This window comes from Myotis yumanensis, unplaced genomic scaffold, assembly GCF_028538775.1.
Source record: "Myotis yumanensis isolate MYYU_CA2020_CCGP unplaced genomic scaffold, mMyoYum1.0.hap1 SCAF_22, whole genome shotgun sequence".
NCBI lineage: Eukaryota > Metazoa > Chordata > Mammalia > Chiroptera > Vespertilionidae > Myotis > Myotis yumanensis.
Genome location: NW_027223773.1, coordinates 1,145,084 through 1,161,906, shown reverse-complemented (window position 1 = coordinate 1,161,906; position 16,823 = coordinate 1,145,084). Strand labels below are relative to the sequence as shown.

At 58.1% G+C, this 16,823-nt stretch overlaps 1 protein-coding gene across 4 annotated transcripts in view; it reads left to right on the top strand.

The window, feature by feature from the left end:
• The window catches only part of NR5A2 (nuclear receptor subfamily 5 group A member 2), a 58,589-nt gene that overhangs the window by 26,525 nt on the left and 15,241 nt on the right, over positions 1-16,823 (top strand). For all 4 annotated transcript variants that reach the window (XM_070401298.1, XM_070401301.1, XM_070401300.1 and 1 more), the window contains one exon: positions 13,371-13,490. In XM_070401298.1, coding sequence (XP_070257399.1) covers positions 13,371-13,490 — 120 coding nt within the window. The remainder of the gene's footprint in view (positions 1-13,370; positions 13,491-16,823) is intronic.

Below are 16,823 nucleotides of genomic sequence, written 5' to 3'. Positions count from 1 at the left end.
ACCTGCCCCCCCCCCCCGCCTTTACCCGCCGCCCCCCCCCCCCCATTGAAATCTGTTCTTAGTTCGTGGGAAATGGGAATCAGATATGTTATGGGGTCTAAATATAGGCTTTTCTTCATATATTAAAAGAAATGCTATTTACGGGTAATTTGTTACTAAATAAATTCTGAGGGGAACGCTTTTTCATGACCAAAAAGGTAAGGCGACAAAAAAAACACACAGGAACTCTAAATGACTAACGTGTTGGCAGAGTCATGGGGGGGCGGTGTCTATAAATAACCCCCCCCCCCCAGGCCCGGCGCTATTCTTAGCTCAGGGAACAAAAGAAGGATCCAGAAATAGAAGGGGAAGCGCCCCCCGGAGCCGCGCACGCCGCTGGCCGGGTAGGAAACCGTTTCCCGCAAGCTCAGGGCTTCGGGGGTTAATGGGCCTTGGCCAGGACGCGGCCATGTGCTGGGTCTGTGCCGAGGAAATGCCTTTCCTGGCATGTTGGTCACACGGGCAGGCCCTGCTTCCCCTGGGCGGGGGCAGGAGGTGTGAGGAGGGATTTTATCTGCACTTCCTCCCGGAAGGCGGCCCTGATTGCCGGCGCTTCTGTGAGCTTATTTGGTTGTGAGCTGGTTGCACTGGCAAAGGATCGGCGAAGGCGGCCGGAGGCAGAAGGGGGTGTGGTGCTGAGTGCACGGCCCGGACCGCCACCGGCCGGGCCCCCTTTTCGCCTGGGCCGCCAGGGAGCTCACGACGCGGGCCAGAGCCTCAGATAGATGCCTGCACCCACTTTGCTGACGGAGGGGTGCGGTGTGCCAGGAACGGGGAGCCCCCTTCTCCCCCCCCCCCCCCCGCCCGCACTGCTAAGCGGAAGGGATACAGAGTAAATAAAAATTCCTGTTGGGGGGCAGCACGCATCGTTACAATGAACGAAGAAGGTATCGTAGAGATGACACCCACATAAGAACCAGGGCAGAGCTCCTCGGTCCAAGGAGGGGGTCCGGGACCAGGGAGATCTATGCCATTGGAATCAACTCTGTCTTTTCTTTCTTTTCTTACTATATTTTTTTTATTGATCTCGGAGAGGAAGAGATAGGGAGAGAGAGAGAGAAACATCAATGATGAGAGAGAATGATGGATCGGGGGCCTCCTGCACGCCCCCTATTGGAGATCGAGCCCGAAACCCCATCATGTGCCCGGACGGGGAATCGAACTAGAGACCCTTCAGTCCCCGGGCCGACGCTCTATCCACTGGGCCACACCAGCCAGGGCTGGAGTCAACTCAATCTTAAAAGAGGCCTCGGATTAGACAAGGGGTGGCCGTGCCAGTGCTCGCTCATCAGTGACCTAGCAAAAGCGAGTCGACGGCACAGCAGATGGGCAACAGAGGGGGCCCCCCAAAACCGTAGAGCAGCGGTTCTCAACCTTCTGGCCCTTTCAATACAGCTCCTCACGTGGTGACCCCCAACCATAACATTATTTTCGTGGCTCCTTCATCACTGTCACGTTGCTACTGTGGTGAATCGTCACGTAAATATCTGATCTGCGGGATGGTCTTAGGCGACCCCTGTGAGAGGGTCGTTCGGCCGCCAGAGGGGCCGCGACCCACAGGTTGAGAACCGCTGCTGTACACACAGCTGATGGGTCACTGCACCTCGCTTCTGTTCTCTCTCATTTTTACAGAAAAGGGTCCGGCTGCGTGACTGTCACACGGCCTCTGACTTCCGACGGTCCCTGCATTCCTTTCTTTTCTTTTCTTTTTTTTTAAATAACCATCAGGAGTGCGATCGTGTGAGGAGGGGTTGTCAACCCGTAGTTATAAAGTCAGAGGAACGTAATCTCAAGTACTGTTGTCTGGTTTTTAACCAGCGTGGAGCAGAATCAGGTGGAGGGGAAACAATAATAGCTTCCCCCAAATCCGGGTCTGTTTTCCCATGAGTAGGAAAGGTAGTCGTTATTTTTAAAAAACAGTCATGTTTGCGGGGGTGACTTTTCAGGACAGGAGATTGGGAGGCTGTGGCGTCCCGTGGAAAGATCGCCTTTTTAAAAACGTCAAGGACTGCTCCTCGCCCGCCACCTGTGAATTCTGGTGAAAGAGGTCACGCTGCGGGCCCCGTCGGGGCTGGGATTGATCTCTCCCCGCTAGAGTTTTATTCTCTCCCCCGTTTGGGCCGACAGCTCTGTGATTATTTCATTTCGTGATTTATTCACGGCATTTCCGAGGGCCTCCTGCGCGCGGTGTCGGACAAGGCAAACAATACGTTAGCCGCCGGGTCCCCGGGTCCTTTAGAAACGTTTAAAAATAAAAAATACAGCCCTAGCCGGTCTGGCTCCGTGGACAGAGCGTCAGCCCGAGGACCCGAGGGCCCCGGGTTCGATTCCGGGCAAGGGAGGGTGTGGACCTCGGCTGCAGGCCTGATGCCGGGCCCTGGTTGGTGTGCGTGCCTGGTTGGGGAGGGTGAGGGTTAACAAAACAAAACAGCCCTAGCCGGTGTGGCTCAGTGGATAGAGCGCCGGCCTGCGGACTGAAGGGTCCCAGGTTCGACTCCCCGTCAGGGCACGTGCCCGGGTTGCGGGCTCGATCCCCAGTGGGGGGAGTGCGGGAGGCAGCCGGTCCATGATTCTCTCTCATCGTTGATGCTTCTCTCTCTCTCTCCTTCTCCCTTCCTCTCTGAAATCAATACAAATATTTTTTAAAAACAAGAAAGCACCTAATCTTAACAACCCTGCAATCCAATGCTTGCCTTGCTTTCTCCCCCTACATGTCGTCTCCCTTATAACAAAAAAAAATATACAGGCAGCTCGACGGTGACTGCATCACCCGCCCCCCCCATACCCGGCATTTCCATTCATATAAGTGATGGCATTTTTAGCCACAAAATCAGAGAAGACGCCTCGTGGCGCCAGCAACACGCAGGTCCGCGTAGCGTGGGCGGGTGATCGGGGGGCGGGGGCCTCGGCGTAGGATGCTCATCGTGAGCACCTCTCGCTCCCACCGTCGCCCACACAGGAAAGGTGTCCACGGGGGCAGCAGGCTGCCCGTGACCTTGACCCGCTCCTGATTGACAGCCCAGGGTCAAGGGCCGAGGCGAGAGGCCCGGCAGGGCCCTGTCCTGGGCCACCTCCCCTCCCCGCCCGCCTGCCCCCTGCCCCCGGCTTTCCTGCCAGCATCTCTCCAGGCCGAGGGGGGACCCTGGGGCCGGGGCCTGGGAGTCTGGGAGCGGCCGGGGCTGCGGGAGAGGGGAGGCTGGGAGTTTGAATTTAGAAAGAAATGGACACGCGTGGATGCCAGAGCTCAGCTGGTGTGGAATGTCTCGGGCACTCGGTCCCGTGGACGGATCCGATAACGCCAGGCCGTCCCAGCTGGGACACACAAAGCCGTCCTCAGCCGAGGGCGGGCGAGCGGCGTCCTCCTCCCAGGGCAGAAGAGACGAAACACCTTTGTTATTCTTATTTTTTTTTTATTTTTTTGCTGCTGCTGTTGCCTTCCATGAGGCTGAATGTGCCCACACATCCCCGGTCCGGACATCTCCAAAGACCCGGGACCGGCTTCCCGGCACGGCGGCCGGGTCCCCCCGGTTCCCATAATAAACCCGGCCGGTGACTTCCCGGCCGGCCGCCCGCCCGTCCGCCCGTCCCTGCGGCCGTGTGAGGCCGGCCGGCCGCTCCCCGAAGCGCCCGCTGCCGCTATCAGCGTGGGAGTCGGAAACAGATGTCCCCGGACAACGCCATTTGTTGTCACTGTCGATACCGTGTGGCACCTTCCCCCGACGAGATTGTTTGCGGACGGAGAGGAATGCGGGCGGTGATTCATGCCCGGGAATGCTGCTGCTTCGCTTTTTTCTTTTTTTTTTTTGGCTGCAGGCTGCCCACCTTTTATTTGTTTTCTGTCCGAGGACGTTGGGGGGGCGTCCTCGGAGGACGGTTGTCTTTTCCGTTTGGGGGGGGGACGGGGGCCCAGCATCTGCTTCTCCAAGGAGGGAGTCTTGCCCGTGGTCGGCTGGGAACACGAAAGGTCTTCGTGGCAGCGGAGGAGCCAAAGCGAAGGGTGAGGTGCCCCGCGTGGCGGTTTGGTGAAGGGCCCGGTTATCTGTTTCATTTTATTTTGTGGGTCGTGTGAGTAGGCGAGGTGCTGGTCGCGGGAGGCTCGGGGCGACCCGGCTTTGACGTTTTCGTGGCTCCGGGAAAGGGGCGACCGCTCGCCGACACTTCCCGTGCGAGGCCCCGGACTCCTGGGCCCGTGACACGCTGGTCTCTGGGGAAGCCGGGGACAGCCAGGCTGCCCAAACCTCCCACCCGCCGCGTCCCCGGATGCCCGCGTATAGACCAGGGGTCCTCAAACTACGGCCCGCGGGCCACATGTAAATACAAATATTGTATTTGTTCCCGTTTTGTTTTTTTACTTCAAAATAAGATATGTGCAGTGTGCATAGGAATTCGTTAATAGTTTTTTTTTTTAAACTATAGTCCGGCCCTCCAACGGTCTGAGGGACAGGGAGCTGGCCCCCTGTTTAAAAAGTTTGAGGACCCCTGGTATAGACCGTCTTTTCCAGGAAGATCACCTGACTCGGGGTCCAGGCGTCCTGGCCATCACCCCAGGGCCCATTTTATAAAAACCCGTGTTAGTCCCGTGTTTGAATGCGGATTCATAACCACAGAGGCCTGACACCATCGTTCGAACATGCGTTCTTTTAAACACTTAGGCGTTTTGGGTTTTTTTAAAATATATTTTTATTCATTTCAGAGAGGGAAGGAGAGAGAGAGAAACATCCATGATGAGAGAGAATCATGGACCGGCTGCCTCCTGCACGCCCCACACTGGGGATCGAGCCCGCAACCCGGGCATGTGCCCCGACCGGGAATCGAACCCTGACCTCCTGGTTCCTAGGTCGACGCTCAACCCCTGAGCCACGCCGGCCGGGCTCACGATATTTTTTTTTAAGTTTCCTAACATTCCCACGTGTTAGAAAGTAGACTTTACTGGGAGGATGAAAGCACACGAGTTGGCCAACCAAAGGCCGGTGCACTGGAAAGAGACACTGTGTGTACACAACAGGGGGACAGGGGTGCCGACGTCCCGGCCAGAGAGGGGCTCCCCCCCCCCCCGACCCCACCCCCGGCTTGGGAACAGGAAGTGAGTCGGCTGAGGTGCGCCTATACCTGTCCCTCCCTGAACCACGGCTGGCGGCGGAGGTTGTGTCTAATTTGGGAAGGACCCCAAAATGAAATGCCCCTCATCCGAGAGCGAAGGGGCCGGGACCGCTGTTCCGGAAGGGCCTTCCTTGCTCATGTCCTGGACCCAACGCAGGATCCTGGGAGGCACGGGCTGCCCGGGCAAAGGCGGCCTTTAGGTCACACAGACAACCAGCGGGCACTCCGGTCACACTCCGGTCACACGCCCGGACACGCAGGCTGGCCGTGTCTGCCAGCACCCACCTGTGTGTTTGGGTGTGTGTGTGTGTGTGTGTGTGTGTGTGTGTGTGTTGAAGCCACACACAGGGGAGCCCGCCTGCCCCTAAGTTCTCGCCTCGTCGGAAAGGATGCTCTGCATGACGGTCACTTTTCCCCCCCCTTTTGCCCATAACACGTAGCTCACCCCGGCCGTGCGTCTCCCTGAATGGTGTCAAGTCCCCGAAAGCCCTAACCACCCGCTCCCCCTCCCCCCGCCCCCAGCACGTGGATAAACACGCTGGAGTTCAAGTTCCCCTTTCCCTTCCTTGCTGTCAGTCTCGGTCCTCGGACCGGCCACTCCTGGGCTCCCTCTTGCGTCGTTCCGATCCTGCCGGCGCCTCCGTCCCCCCGGTTAGAGCCCACGGGGGGGTCGCCGATCCCGGCATCCGCAGCCCGAGGAGGCGGAAACTCGGACCCAGGGCCCCGGAGCCACGGCGGGGCGGCCCTCGGAGCCGGTCGGCGGGGATTTCAACAAGGAGGCCCCGGCCTGGCCCCATCCCGGGGAGGCCGGCCTCCCGGAGCCCCCCGAATCCGCCTTTGATCCCCGGCGCTGCTCTTCTCCGCCGTGTCACCGAGGTCACCTGGCTGCCGGGTGACAAACTGCCGGCATAAGTCACCGTGCCAGGGGCAGGCATTTGTCAGCCGCCCCTGGTCCATTGCCTCTGAGTTATGTCCGGGGCCGCCTGCTTTACATTTCCACGCGGCGGGAGATGAACAGGGGGACGGGGCGGCGAACCAAGGGCAGGGCCCCATCCTGAAGGACGAGGGGAACAGGTGGAAGGTTAATGGCCCTGGAGCCATTCCGCCAGCCGCGCGGGCGTGATGTATGGGCCGCGGGCCCGAAACGGGCATTGGCTTTCAAAGATATATTATTTCATTTGAGGAGCGACGCTCCCCAGCTCCCGCGTCTGCCCGCTGATCGATGACCCTCCGTCCACAATGGCTGCGGGCGGGCGGCGGGCCGCGGGCCCGGCTCCTGGACATAAAAATTGTGCTGAGCTCCGGTCTTTTGCCGCCGGCCGGCCGGCCGGCTGGCTGCCTGGCTGACCGGCCGCGAGGAATGGACAGGGCTGCCCGGCTGCCTGCAGGAGAGGGTGGAGGCGGGCTTGGCGGCGGCTGTTGTATTATTATTATTTTTTAAATCCTCCCTCGAGGAAATTTTCCCAGAGATCTTTCAGAGAGAGGGAGAGACAGAGAGAAACATCGACGTGAGAGAAGCACAGGGATGGGTTGTGTTGCCTCCGGCACGGGCCTCGACCAGGGCCCGGGCCGGGGAGGAGCCTGCAACCGAGGGATGTGCCCTGGACCGGAATCGAACCCCGGACCGTCTGGTCTGCAGGCCTGCGCGCTAGCCAATGAGCCACACCGGCTGGGGAGGCCACTGCTATTTCAGCCGTTCCTTTTGAACCCAGAACCAAGGGGTGGGGGGTGAGAGGCACTAGAGAAGGACAGCCTCGCCCCAAAGAAGGGGGTGAAGGGGGTGGTGAGGGGGGCTCAGGGTGGCAGTGGCCTTGAGTTTCAAACGTTGCTTACGTGGCCCGGCCGGCGTGGCTCAGGGGTTGAGTGTCGACCTAGGAACCAGGAGGTCAGGGTTCAGTTCCCGGTCCAGGGCACATGCCCGGGTTGTGGGCTCCATCCCCAGTGGGGGGCGTGCAGGAGGTGGCCGATCCATGATCCTCTCTCATCATGGATGTTTCTCTCTCTCTCTCTCTCCCCCTTCTTCTGAGATCAACAAAAATGTAGTTTCAACAACAAAACACACACACGTTGCTGACGTGGAAGGTAGATTCGGCCAGATAGTGTTGACTTCCTGCTTGGCTCGTCCCTCCTGAGTGTTTAATGAATGGCTTTGAGGTGGGGTGGGCACGGGGAGGGGTGAGGGGAGAGGAGAGGCCGTTGGGAGAAGATGAGTTTGCAGAGAAACTGAAGAAGGATTTGCCGGCATCCCCGGGCGATGCACCCACAGGCTACGCCCGATGGCTCCATGTTACATGTGAATCCCACCGGTCGCTGGATTAACGGCTCCGGCCCCTGGAATTAACCCCGTGCGGCCTCGGCCGGGCCGAGTGCCATCGAGGCCACAGGGTCCCCGGGCCCCTGCCTGCGAGGCCCACGGAGCTGGTAGAACCCGCTCAAACGCTGGCACCTCTAGGATGGCCCCGCCGTAGGCGCCTGACGTTAACCAGGAACTCGGTGCAGGGCCTGCGGCCACGAAACCATCACCTACTCATTCCCGAGAGCGGGCGCCAGCCTCGCCCGAGAGGCAGGGCTGGTTTGTAAAGTTTATGGTAAAACCGGAAGGAAGAAACCGTCGCTCTGAAATCCCATCTAAGAAAAGGTGACCTTTCCCTCCGGTTCTGGGGCCTGGCGGCCACTCGGGCCGCCGCGTGAAATGTCAGAACCCCGTCTGCGTACGTTGTGACTCCGAGCGGCTCGGTCCACAGCGGATGCTTCACACGGACACGCGCCCCAGGTTCGGCGCAGACGCCCTGGAGTCCCTGAGAAGTCCAGCCTGAGCTTGCATGGCCGCCAACAGGCACTGAATTTTTATTCATCTTAAACTTTAAGAAAATATTGGAATTGAAGGGGGAGGGAGAGAGAAACATCCGTGACGAGAGAGGATCACGGACCGGCTGCCTCCTGCACGCCCCACACTGGGGATCGAGCCCACACCCCGGGCCTGTGCCCCGACCGGGTATCGCTCACCACTGAGCAACACTGTCCGGGCTCACACGTTTCTCGAAGCCTCAGACTCGCTCATCGTTCGGAGCGCTGAGGGACGGCAGTGACAGATGGACACAAAGGCTGCCCACCCACCCAGCTCCCCGTGGGGGGGGGCCAGAGCTCACACACACACACACACACACACACCCCACCACACCCAGCACAGGGTGGGCCCCACCCCACACAGCTGGGTCCCGATCTGGGAATGAATCCCTGTGGTTGTTGGCGTCCTCTGGCTGCCGGGGGCCCAGATGCCTCGCTTTCCCGTTGGAAACGGTACCAACTTCGCGTCAGCCGTCCCGACCCTCCCCCTGGGGGTGCGGGCTGACCCTCCCCCGGGGTGCGGGCTGTGTCCCCGCCCCACACAGCCGGGCCCCCATCAAAGGCTCTGCTGGCAGCAGAGAGGCTCATTGTGAGCACCGAGGAGCCGGGCCGGCACATCTGTCCAGGCCCCGGCCGGCTCCTAGGGCCACCTCCGCGGGCCGGGCCCCTGCAGCCCAAGGCTGGGCTGGGCCGGCTCCTTGGCAGCCGGACAGATCGGCCCGGAGGCAGGGACGCTTCAAAGTCCCGGGAGCAACAGGGTCTCCATCCTACGGGGTCGGCTTATTGTTGCAGAATTAGAATAACAAATGCTGGCAGCGTGAGGCCCTGTAAACTCGCGGCCTCAGCTCATTCAACCTGGGTCGTCTCTGTGCCTCCTGCCGCCCGGCCTCCGCCCGCCAGGCACGCTCCCGGCTCTGTCATCCCAGACCCCGGCCTGCTAAGGGCTCATGTATGTGAGCGTGTAATTACCCGCATTACAGAAACACGCTCATTAGCGTTCCGTGCCGCTGACTTAATTATGCCCTTAATTAAATCTTGACGAGCTGGAGGTCACGGGGTGGGTGTGGGGGGGAGCGGGGTGGCCGAGGGAGTGGCCCCCGGTTCCCGGCAGGTGGCGGATGGCTTTTATTTCTCGTTTCTCTGTGGACAGACTCTGTCCCTGAGCTTTCTTTCGGCCTAAATGCCAGGGAGAGCGGAGAGGGCCCCCTGGGGAAGGGACGGCACCAGGATGACAGGCGACGGCTCCCCCAGCCGCCCCCGCCCCCCCCCAAGCCCGTCGGTGGGAGGACGTCTGTCATCGTTGGTCTTGGAAAAGCTCTGACTACGGGGACCGAGGCTGAGAGCAGGCGCGTGCGCGAGAGACGCACTTTGTAAAGGACGGACGTGTTTGCATTCGAGACGTGAGGATCGTGTTTACTATGCGGGCACGGCCCCCCTGAGAACAGAACAGGGATTGTTTTTTCTCTTGTTGTTACGAGATGTTTCCCACCAGGATGCTTCGTATCAGTTAGTGATGTGTTTCCCATTTGTCATTGTGAAAACACAGCAAGTGACGCCCTGGCCGGTGTGGCTCAGTGGATAGAGCGTCGGCCTGCAGACTGAAAGGTCCCGGGTTCGATTCCGGTCAAGGGCACAGGCCTGGGTTGTGGGCTGGATCCCCAGTAGGGGGCATGCAGGAGGCGGCTGATCCATGATTCTCTCTCACCATTAATGTTTCTATCTCTTCCTCTTTCTTCCTCTCTGAAATCAATATAGATAGATAGATAGATAGATAGATATAGATAGATATAGATAGATATAGATAGATAGATATAGATAAATAGATATAGATAGATAGATAGATAGATAGATATAGATAGATATATAAATAATAATAAAATAAGAAATAGGCATGACCTGCCAAAATAGGAATTCAACTGAAAAAAAAAACAAAAACCCACACAGGTCCTTTCTGTGTCTTGGATACACAGAAAAGTCAATCCGTTCCTCAGAAGGAGTGTTAATAACATGTTGAGATCACCTGATTTCACATCAGAACGTCTCAGACTGGTGACGGCAGCGCGCTGCCCGAGGGAGAGAGAATTCCCACGCCAGCGCATCCCGGCGGCGTCCGTGGCGGCTGCGTGAGCGGTTCGCGTGGGCGCAGCTCCCGTAATTCGTGGTCGGCCTTCGGACAGACGCCCCCAGAACACGGGCCGTGCGCCTACGAAGCTTTTCTGTTCATTAATCGGGGGTTAAAAGGTTTGCAAGCTGCCTGAAACGCGTGCTGGTTTTGTGTTTTTTTTCCCCCTGGAATTAGGAGGGCAGCTCTGACCCAAGAAACGAAACTCAGGCCGTACACATGCCTCTGAGCTTTCAGTCTAGAAGGTTTGGGGATGGTGGAATTCTGTTTCGTTTTGTCTTTTAAATAACATTGATTTTTTTTTTTTTTCATTTAAAGGGGGAAAAGTCACCATTTTTCTACCAGGTTTTTTTTGTGTTTTTTTTTTTTAGAACTCAGGTTTCTAGTGGCCACTTGGTATCCGGCCATCGACAACATCAAATGGTATTTTCGTGGCCACATAAGCATCTTTCATGGGTTTACCTATAGGTTTACCTAGAGGGAGGGTTGGGCAGAGTGAGGAGGGACTTCCTGCGTTTCTGGAACTCAAAGCGGTGAATTTCGTCCTGAGGGGTTCATGCCGAAGCTGCCTCGTCTGAAGGGACTCACACTCTCATTTGTAATTCAAACACTCCTCTCAGCAATCCTCATCCGATGCCTCCTCCACATTTCTCATCATTTAAAATGTAAAGACGTGGCGGCCATGGTTTAGCTAATAGAGGAGGGGGGGCGGGCAGATGTAGGTTTACAGTTGTACCTGGGATTCCTGTCGGGTTATTTATTAGTTATTTCCCACGCGAACTGCTGTCAACCCACGTTGGCCCCACCCTGGAAATATTCCACCACCACCAAACTCAAAGCCACGGATTTTTTTAAAAATATGTATTTGTTTTGATGTCAGAGAGGAAGGGAGAGGGAGGAGGAGAGAGAGGAACACCCATGATGAGACTGAATCACGGATCGGCTGCCTCCCGCACGCCCCACACTGGGGATGGAGCCCAAAACCCGGGCCTGTGCCCTGACCGGGAATCGAACCCTGACCTCCTGGTTCGTAGGTCGACGCTCAACCACTGAGCCACACCAGCCGGGCTCCAGGGCCACTTTCAATACCCCCGGCACGAGGAACCCCAGATCAGCGGCTGGATGGTGGAAAGGGACAGGGAGGGGGCGACTGTGGGCTCAAGACAGACCCACACATTCGCCCCCCCCAACCCCGTCCTGACGAGAAGGCCCCATTTCTAATGATTAACCCTCGGGTGGGGGGCTGCGCCCACACACAATGCCAGGCTGTGTTCCTTTGCTGGCGCGTCCGCCGTCTACGCCGTCAGGAAAAATAGTTTCCCGGGGGCGACGAGGCTGCTGAGATCAGCCCTCGCTTTTATTGCCGCTGATAACACAGGGTTTCGGGGGCGGTGGGAGGGCTAGTTCTGGGGAGAGGGTTGGGGAGACGGATCAGTTCCACACCATGGCCCCCCCTTCCCAAGGGGCCCCCCTAAACACTGGGGGACGGCACCAACACCCGGGAAGTTCACGCCAGAGTCCAGGTGGGCTTTCTCCTCCTGCTCCTCTCCCCAAGGAAAAACCATCGTCAGCCCAGCCGCTGTGGCTCAGTGGCTCCGTCCTCTCTTTCTCTAAAACAAAAATCAACAGAAACATATTCTTAAACCGACAGCAAACCATGGCGGCGTCCCCATCCCCGAACGTCGCTGGACCGTCACCTGAACTGTCTTTCCTATAAACCAGCGGTTCTCAACCTGTGGGCCGCGACCCCTTTGGCGGTCGAACGACCCTCTCACAGGGGTCGCCTAAGACCATCCTGCAGATCAGATATTTCCATGACGATTCATCACAGTAGCAACATGACAGTGATGAAGTAGCAACGAAGATAATTGTATGGTTGGGGGTCCCCACAACATGAGGGACCGTATTGAAAGGGCCAGAAGGTTGAGAACCGCTGCTCTGAACCCTCCGGCCGGGCAGCTTGGCGGTACCTGGGTTCGATGAGTTGGCGTCGAGATGCGTAAGACCCGAGGGCTACTTGGGGTCATTCTGACCGGGCCCGCGGAGGACAGGCCCAGGCGCCCGCCGCCCCCACAGGCCCACTCTCAGAGCTCGATTAGCGCTGGGGAGACGGGCTAATGGAGGGCCTCCCCCTGACCTAGCAGCTCATTGATCGTAAATCCCGAGCTCGAGGACTTCTCTTTGGCGAAGGAGCATTTGTCCAGATGAAATGAACGCCTGTCAGGAGAGCACGTCCCGCTCTGGCGGCCGTGGGCCAAGACCGCCTGCCTGGAGTGAGCGCCCTTATGTGCAAAACTGACACAGAACCAGCCCAACCAGGAGGTCCCGGGTTCGATCCCCGGTCCGGGGCACAGGCCCGGGTTGCAGGCTCCCTCCCCAGTGGGGGGCGTGCAGGAGGCAGCCGGTCCGTGGTTCTCTCTCATCATGGATGTTTCTCTCTCCCTTCCTGTTTTTGTGGTGGTTGTTGTTTGTTTCTTTTAGAACTCTGTCTGATTTTTTTAAATATGATTTTTAATTGATTTCAGAGAGGAAGGGGGAGGGAGAGAGAGAGAGAAACATCCATGATGAGAGGGAATCATGGATCGGCTGCCTCCCGCACGCCCCACACTGGGGATCGAGCCTGCAACCCGGGCATGTGCCCTGACCGGGAATCAAACCCGGGACCCTTTAGTCCACAGGCCGACGCTCTATCCACTGAACCAAACCAGCTAAGGCTGTCTGATTTTTTAAAAATATATTTTTATTGATTTCAGAGAAGAAGGGAGAGGAAGAGAGAGATAGAAACATCCATGATGAGAGGGAATCATGGATCGGCTGCCTCCTGCACGTTGGACCGAGCCCGCAACCCAGGCATGTGCCCTTGACTGGAATCGAACCCAGGACCCTTCGGTCCGCAGGCCGACGCTCTATCCACTGAGCCACACGGGCCAGGGCTTGTTGTTTTGTTAATCCTCACCCAAGGATATTTTTCCATTGATTTTTTTTTTTGAGAGAGAGAGTGGAAGGGAGAGGGGGAGAGAGACACATCGATGAGCTGCCTCCCACTGGAGCCCGGACCAGGCCCAGGGGTCGACCCTGCAACCGAGGTGCACGCCCTCGGCCCGAATCGAACCCGGGGGGCCCTTCACACCGACGTCCGGGGTCCTACCCACTGAGCCAAACCGGCGGGGGCCTAGCTCCCGCTCTGACAGCAATCATTTTTTTTTTTTTTAAATTCTCTTTTGTGATGATGACTCACGGGGGCACCTTCCTGTCTCCACAGGTGGACGACCAGATGAAGCTGCTGCAGAACTGCTGGAGCGAGCTGCTCATCCTGGACCACCTCTTCCGGCAGGTGGTGCACGGCAAGGACGGCTGCATCGCCCTGGTGACCGGGCAGCAGGTGAGGCGGCCGCCCAGCCGGCGTCTTTGCCCGAAGCACGTTCCCGGCGGCAGGGCTGTCGCGGCAGATGATGGAGGAAAGCTCGCAGCCGCACGTGTCCCCGGCTGACGGTGACCGGGGGCCTGTCCGTCCTTGCGGGCAGGATCGCAGACACCCGGCCGAGGCCGGGCTGCTGGGCTCGGAGGGGTCCGAACAACCACTGAGTCAGAATCTGCCGTCGGTCCGGCCGGCGTGGCTCAGTGGCTGAGCGTCGACCTAGGAACCAGGAGGTCAGGGTTCGATTCCTGGTCAGGGCACAGGCCCGGGTTGCGGGCTCCATCCCCAGTGCAGGGCATGCAGGAGGCAGCCGGTCCGTGATTCTCTCTCATCATGGATGTTTCTCTCTCTCTCTTCCTTCCTCTCTGAAATCAATTAAAAAATATATTTTAAAAAAATAAAAAGAAATAAAGGCCCAGGACTCCGTGTTCTGGTGAGTGGACGGCGCTGTTCCTACTCCGGCATCACCCCAGTCAGTGGACAGCTCTGCCTCAGCCCGGCCCGGCCAGCACCCAGGACCCTCAGCGTCCGGCCATAAATGGTGTTTTGTTTTTTGTTTGTTTGTTTTGCTAATTCTCACCCGAGGATATTTTCCCATTGATATTTAGAGAGAGAGGGAGGGGGAGAGACAGAGAGAAACATCGATGGGAGAGAGACACATCGATGGGTTGCCTCCTGCAGGCGCCCCAACCAGGGCCTGGGATCGGCCTTGCAACCTGGGTGCGTGCCCTTGACCGGAATCGAGCCCGGAACCTTCTAGTCCTCGGGCCTACGCTCCACCCACTGAGCCACACCGGCCAGGCTGACCTTCTAGTGTTGGAGCTCGCTGCACACCTGTTAGAACGACACACAGATCGGAATGGAAGGAACCCACCTTAGAAATATTTTCTTCTGCAAGCGTAAATGTTCATGTGAAACCGCAGCCGCACAGCCCTGCAGTGAAAGGCCGCCTCCCCCCCCCCCCCCACATGGCTGCCTGTGTCGTTAAATAAACCGCAAATCCCCCCATCAAACCAGAGGCCGGCCCCCTTTCAGAGTTTGTGCAAATCGGACCCATTTCGAGCAGCTCCCCGTCCCTGCGTCCCGGGCCTCCCCCCACCCCCCCCACCCCCCCCCACCGAGGGAATCGCGTCTCCGTGGGTCCGACTTCCCGGGCGCTCACGTTTTTTGTTTAATGTGTCCACCCCGGGACCCCCGTCTTTGCAGCGAATGGACCCATTTCCAGAGCCCAGTCCCTGGCTTGGCCTTCCCTCCCTCCCTCCCTCCCTCCCTGCCTCCCTCCATCCCTTCCCTGCCCGGCTGGGAGCTGCATTAGAAGAACAAGACTCGGCCCACAAATTAATGTGATTTCATTTCCTTCGGAGGCTCAGAAATGAAACGGTTTGTGCCCGGCTTCCTCCGGGCGCTCCCAGGCCGGCCCCTTGGTAACGGTCCTTCCTTCACATTTCATTTTCCCTTAAGTGCTGCCCTGGGCAGACGTAATTACCAGCTAAAGAGCAGCGGCCGCGCACGCATCTTGTCTCTCGGATGCTCAGGGACCGGGAGAAGCATCGAGGGGCAGATGGTGGTCGCTCTGGGCCTGGGGATCGGGCCGGGCTGCCTGGCGTTTGGGCATCACACGCGGAAGGAGGGGACCCCCCGAGGGGGGCGGGTCGCTTCCCCACACCTGGCCCCCAGCCCGATGCTTCTAGCTCTTTCTTTCCCCCACTTTTAAAAATATATATATATATTTTTTTTTATTGATTTCAAAGAGGAAGGGAGAGGGAGAGAGGGGCAGAAACATCCATGATGAGAGAGAATCATGGACCAGCTGCCTCCTGCACGCCCCCCACTGGGGATGGAGCCCACAACCCGGGCATGTGCCCTGACCGGGAATCGAACCCAGGACCCTTCAGTCTGCAGGCGGACGCTCTATCCACTGAGCCAAACCGGCCAGGGTGACCTTCTAGTGTTGGAACTCACTGCACACCTGTTAGAAGAACGACGCACAGATCGGAATGGAAGGAACCCAATCTTAGAAATATTTTTTTTTCCGTTGATCTTTAAAGAGGAAGGGAGAGGGAGAGAGATAGAAACATCAAGGATGAGAGAGAATCATGGACCGGCTGCCTCCTGCACGCCCCACACTGGGGATCGAGCCTGCAACCCAGGCCTGTGCCCCGACCGGGAATCGAACCCTGACCTCCTGGTTCCTAGGTCGAGGCTCAACCACTGAGCCCCGTGGCCCGACCGTGAGCTGGGCAGGCAGTCGCCGGGTGCCCCGCGGTGTGTGTCCGCTTCCGGCGCCGATTGCCTGTGTCCTGGTTCATCAGAGGCAGAAACCAAGGCCGCTCTTAGGACCCCTGATGCGTGGACTTGGGGACGGCGGCCAGCTCCCCGCCACGGCCGTCCTGCGGGACACGCTCCCCGCGGCTTTTTCACGTGCAGTTGACTCCCCGTCACCTGATTGACACCTTTGGGGGGTCCTGGTCCCACGGACGCGTCCTTTTTCTCGCTCTCGAAGGAGGTGTCCCGACACCCGGCGTTCTCCGGCGGAAGCTGAAAACCCAACTCATCATATTTACACAATAAAAAAAAAATCCACCCTGCCTTGTTTTCAATTGCAAATTCCACTCCGGGGACCCGCTCTCCTGCCCGGGAGGCAGCCCCGTGTCTGTCTCCCGCAGAAGCAAGCGCAGTCAATTATGGTAATGAAATGTCGATAAATATAAAAATTTCATACACGCCGCCCGGCGACGGGCGGAGCGCGCGGCCTCCCAGGCAGGGCTGCGGCTGCTGCTGCTGCTGCAATATTTACGCGCCTGCGGGAACCCGTGTGCCCAGAGCCGCCCGTCAAACAGGACGGGGCACCAGGACCCCACCGGGCCTCCCCGCCGGGCTCAGAGGGTCCCCCTCAGCCACCGACATCTCATCATCATGGAACTTCCCACGTCCCCGTGAGAAATCCCGGATCGGGGCATCACCGCACCATTTTTTTTTTTAATGGAAAAGGAAATCGGCCTTCTTCTGTTTTGTTTCCTCAATCGAGAAATTATTCTTCTTATAAATAAGATCAGAGCCCTGGCTGGTTTTGCTCAGTGGTTGGAGCATCAGCCTTTGGACAGAAGGGTCCCGGGTTCGATTCTAGTCAAGGGCACAGGCCCGGGTTGCGGGCTCCATCCCCAGTGTGGGGGCGTGCAGGAGGCAGCCGACCAGTGATTCTCTCTCATCATGGATGTTTCTCTCTCTCTCTCTGAATCAATTAAAAACATGTATTTTTTAAAAAATCTTCATCTTAGGTGACAATGCAATTTCACA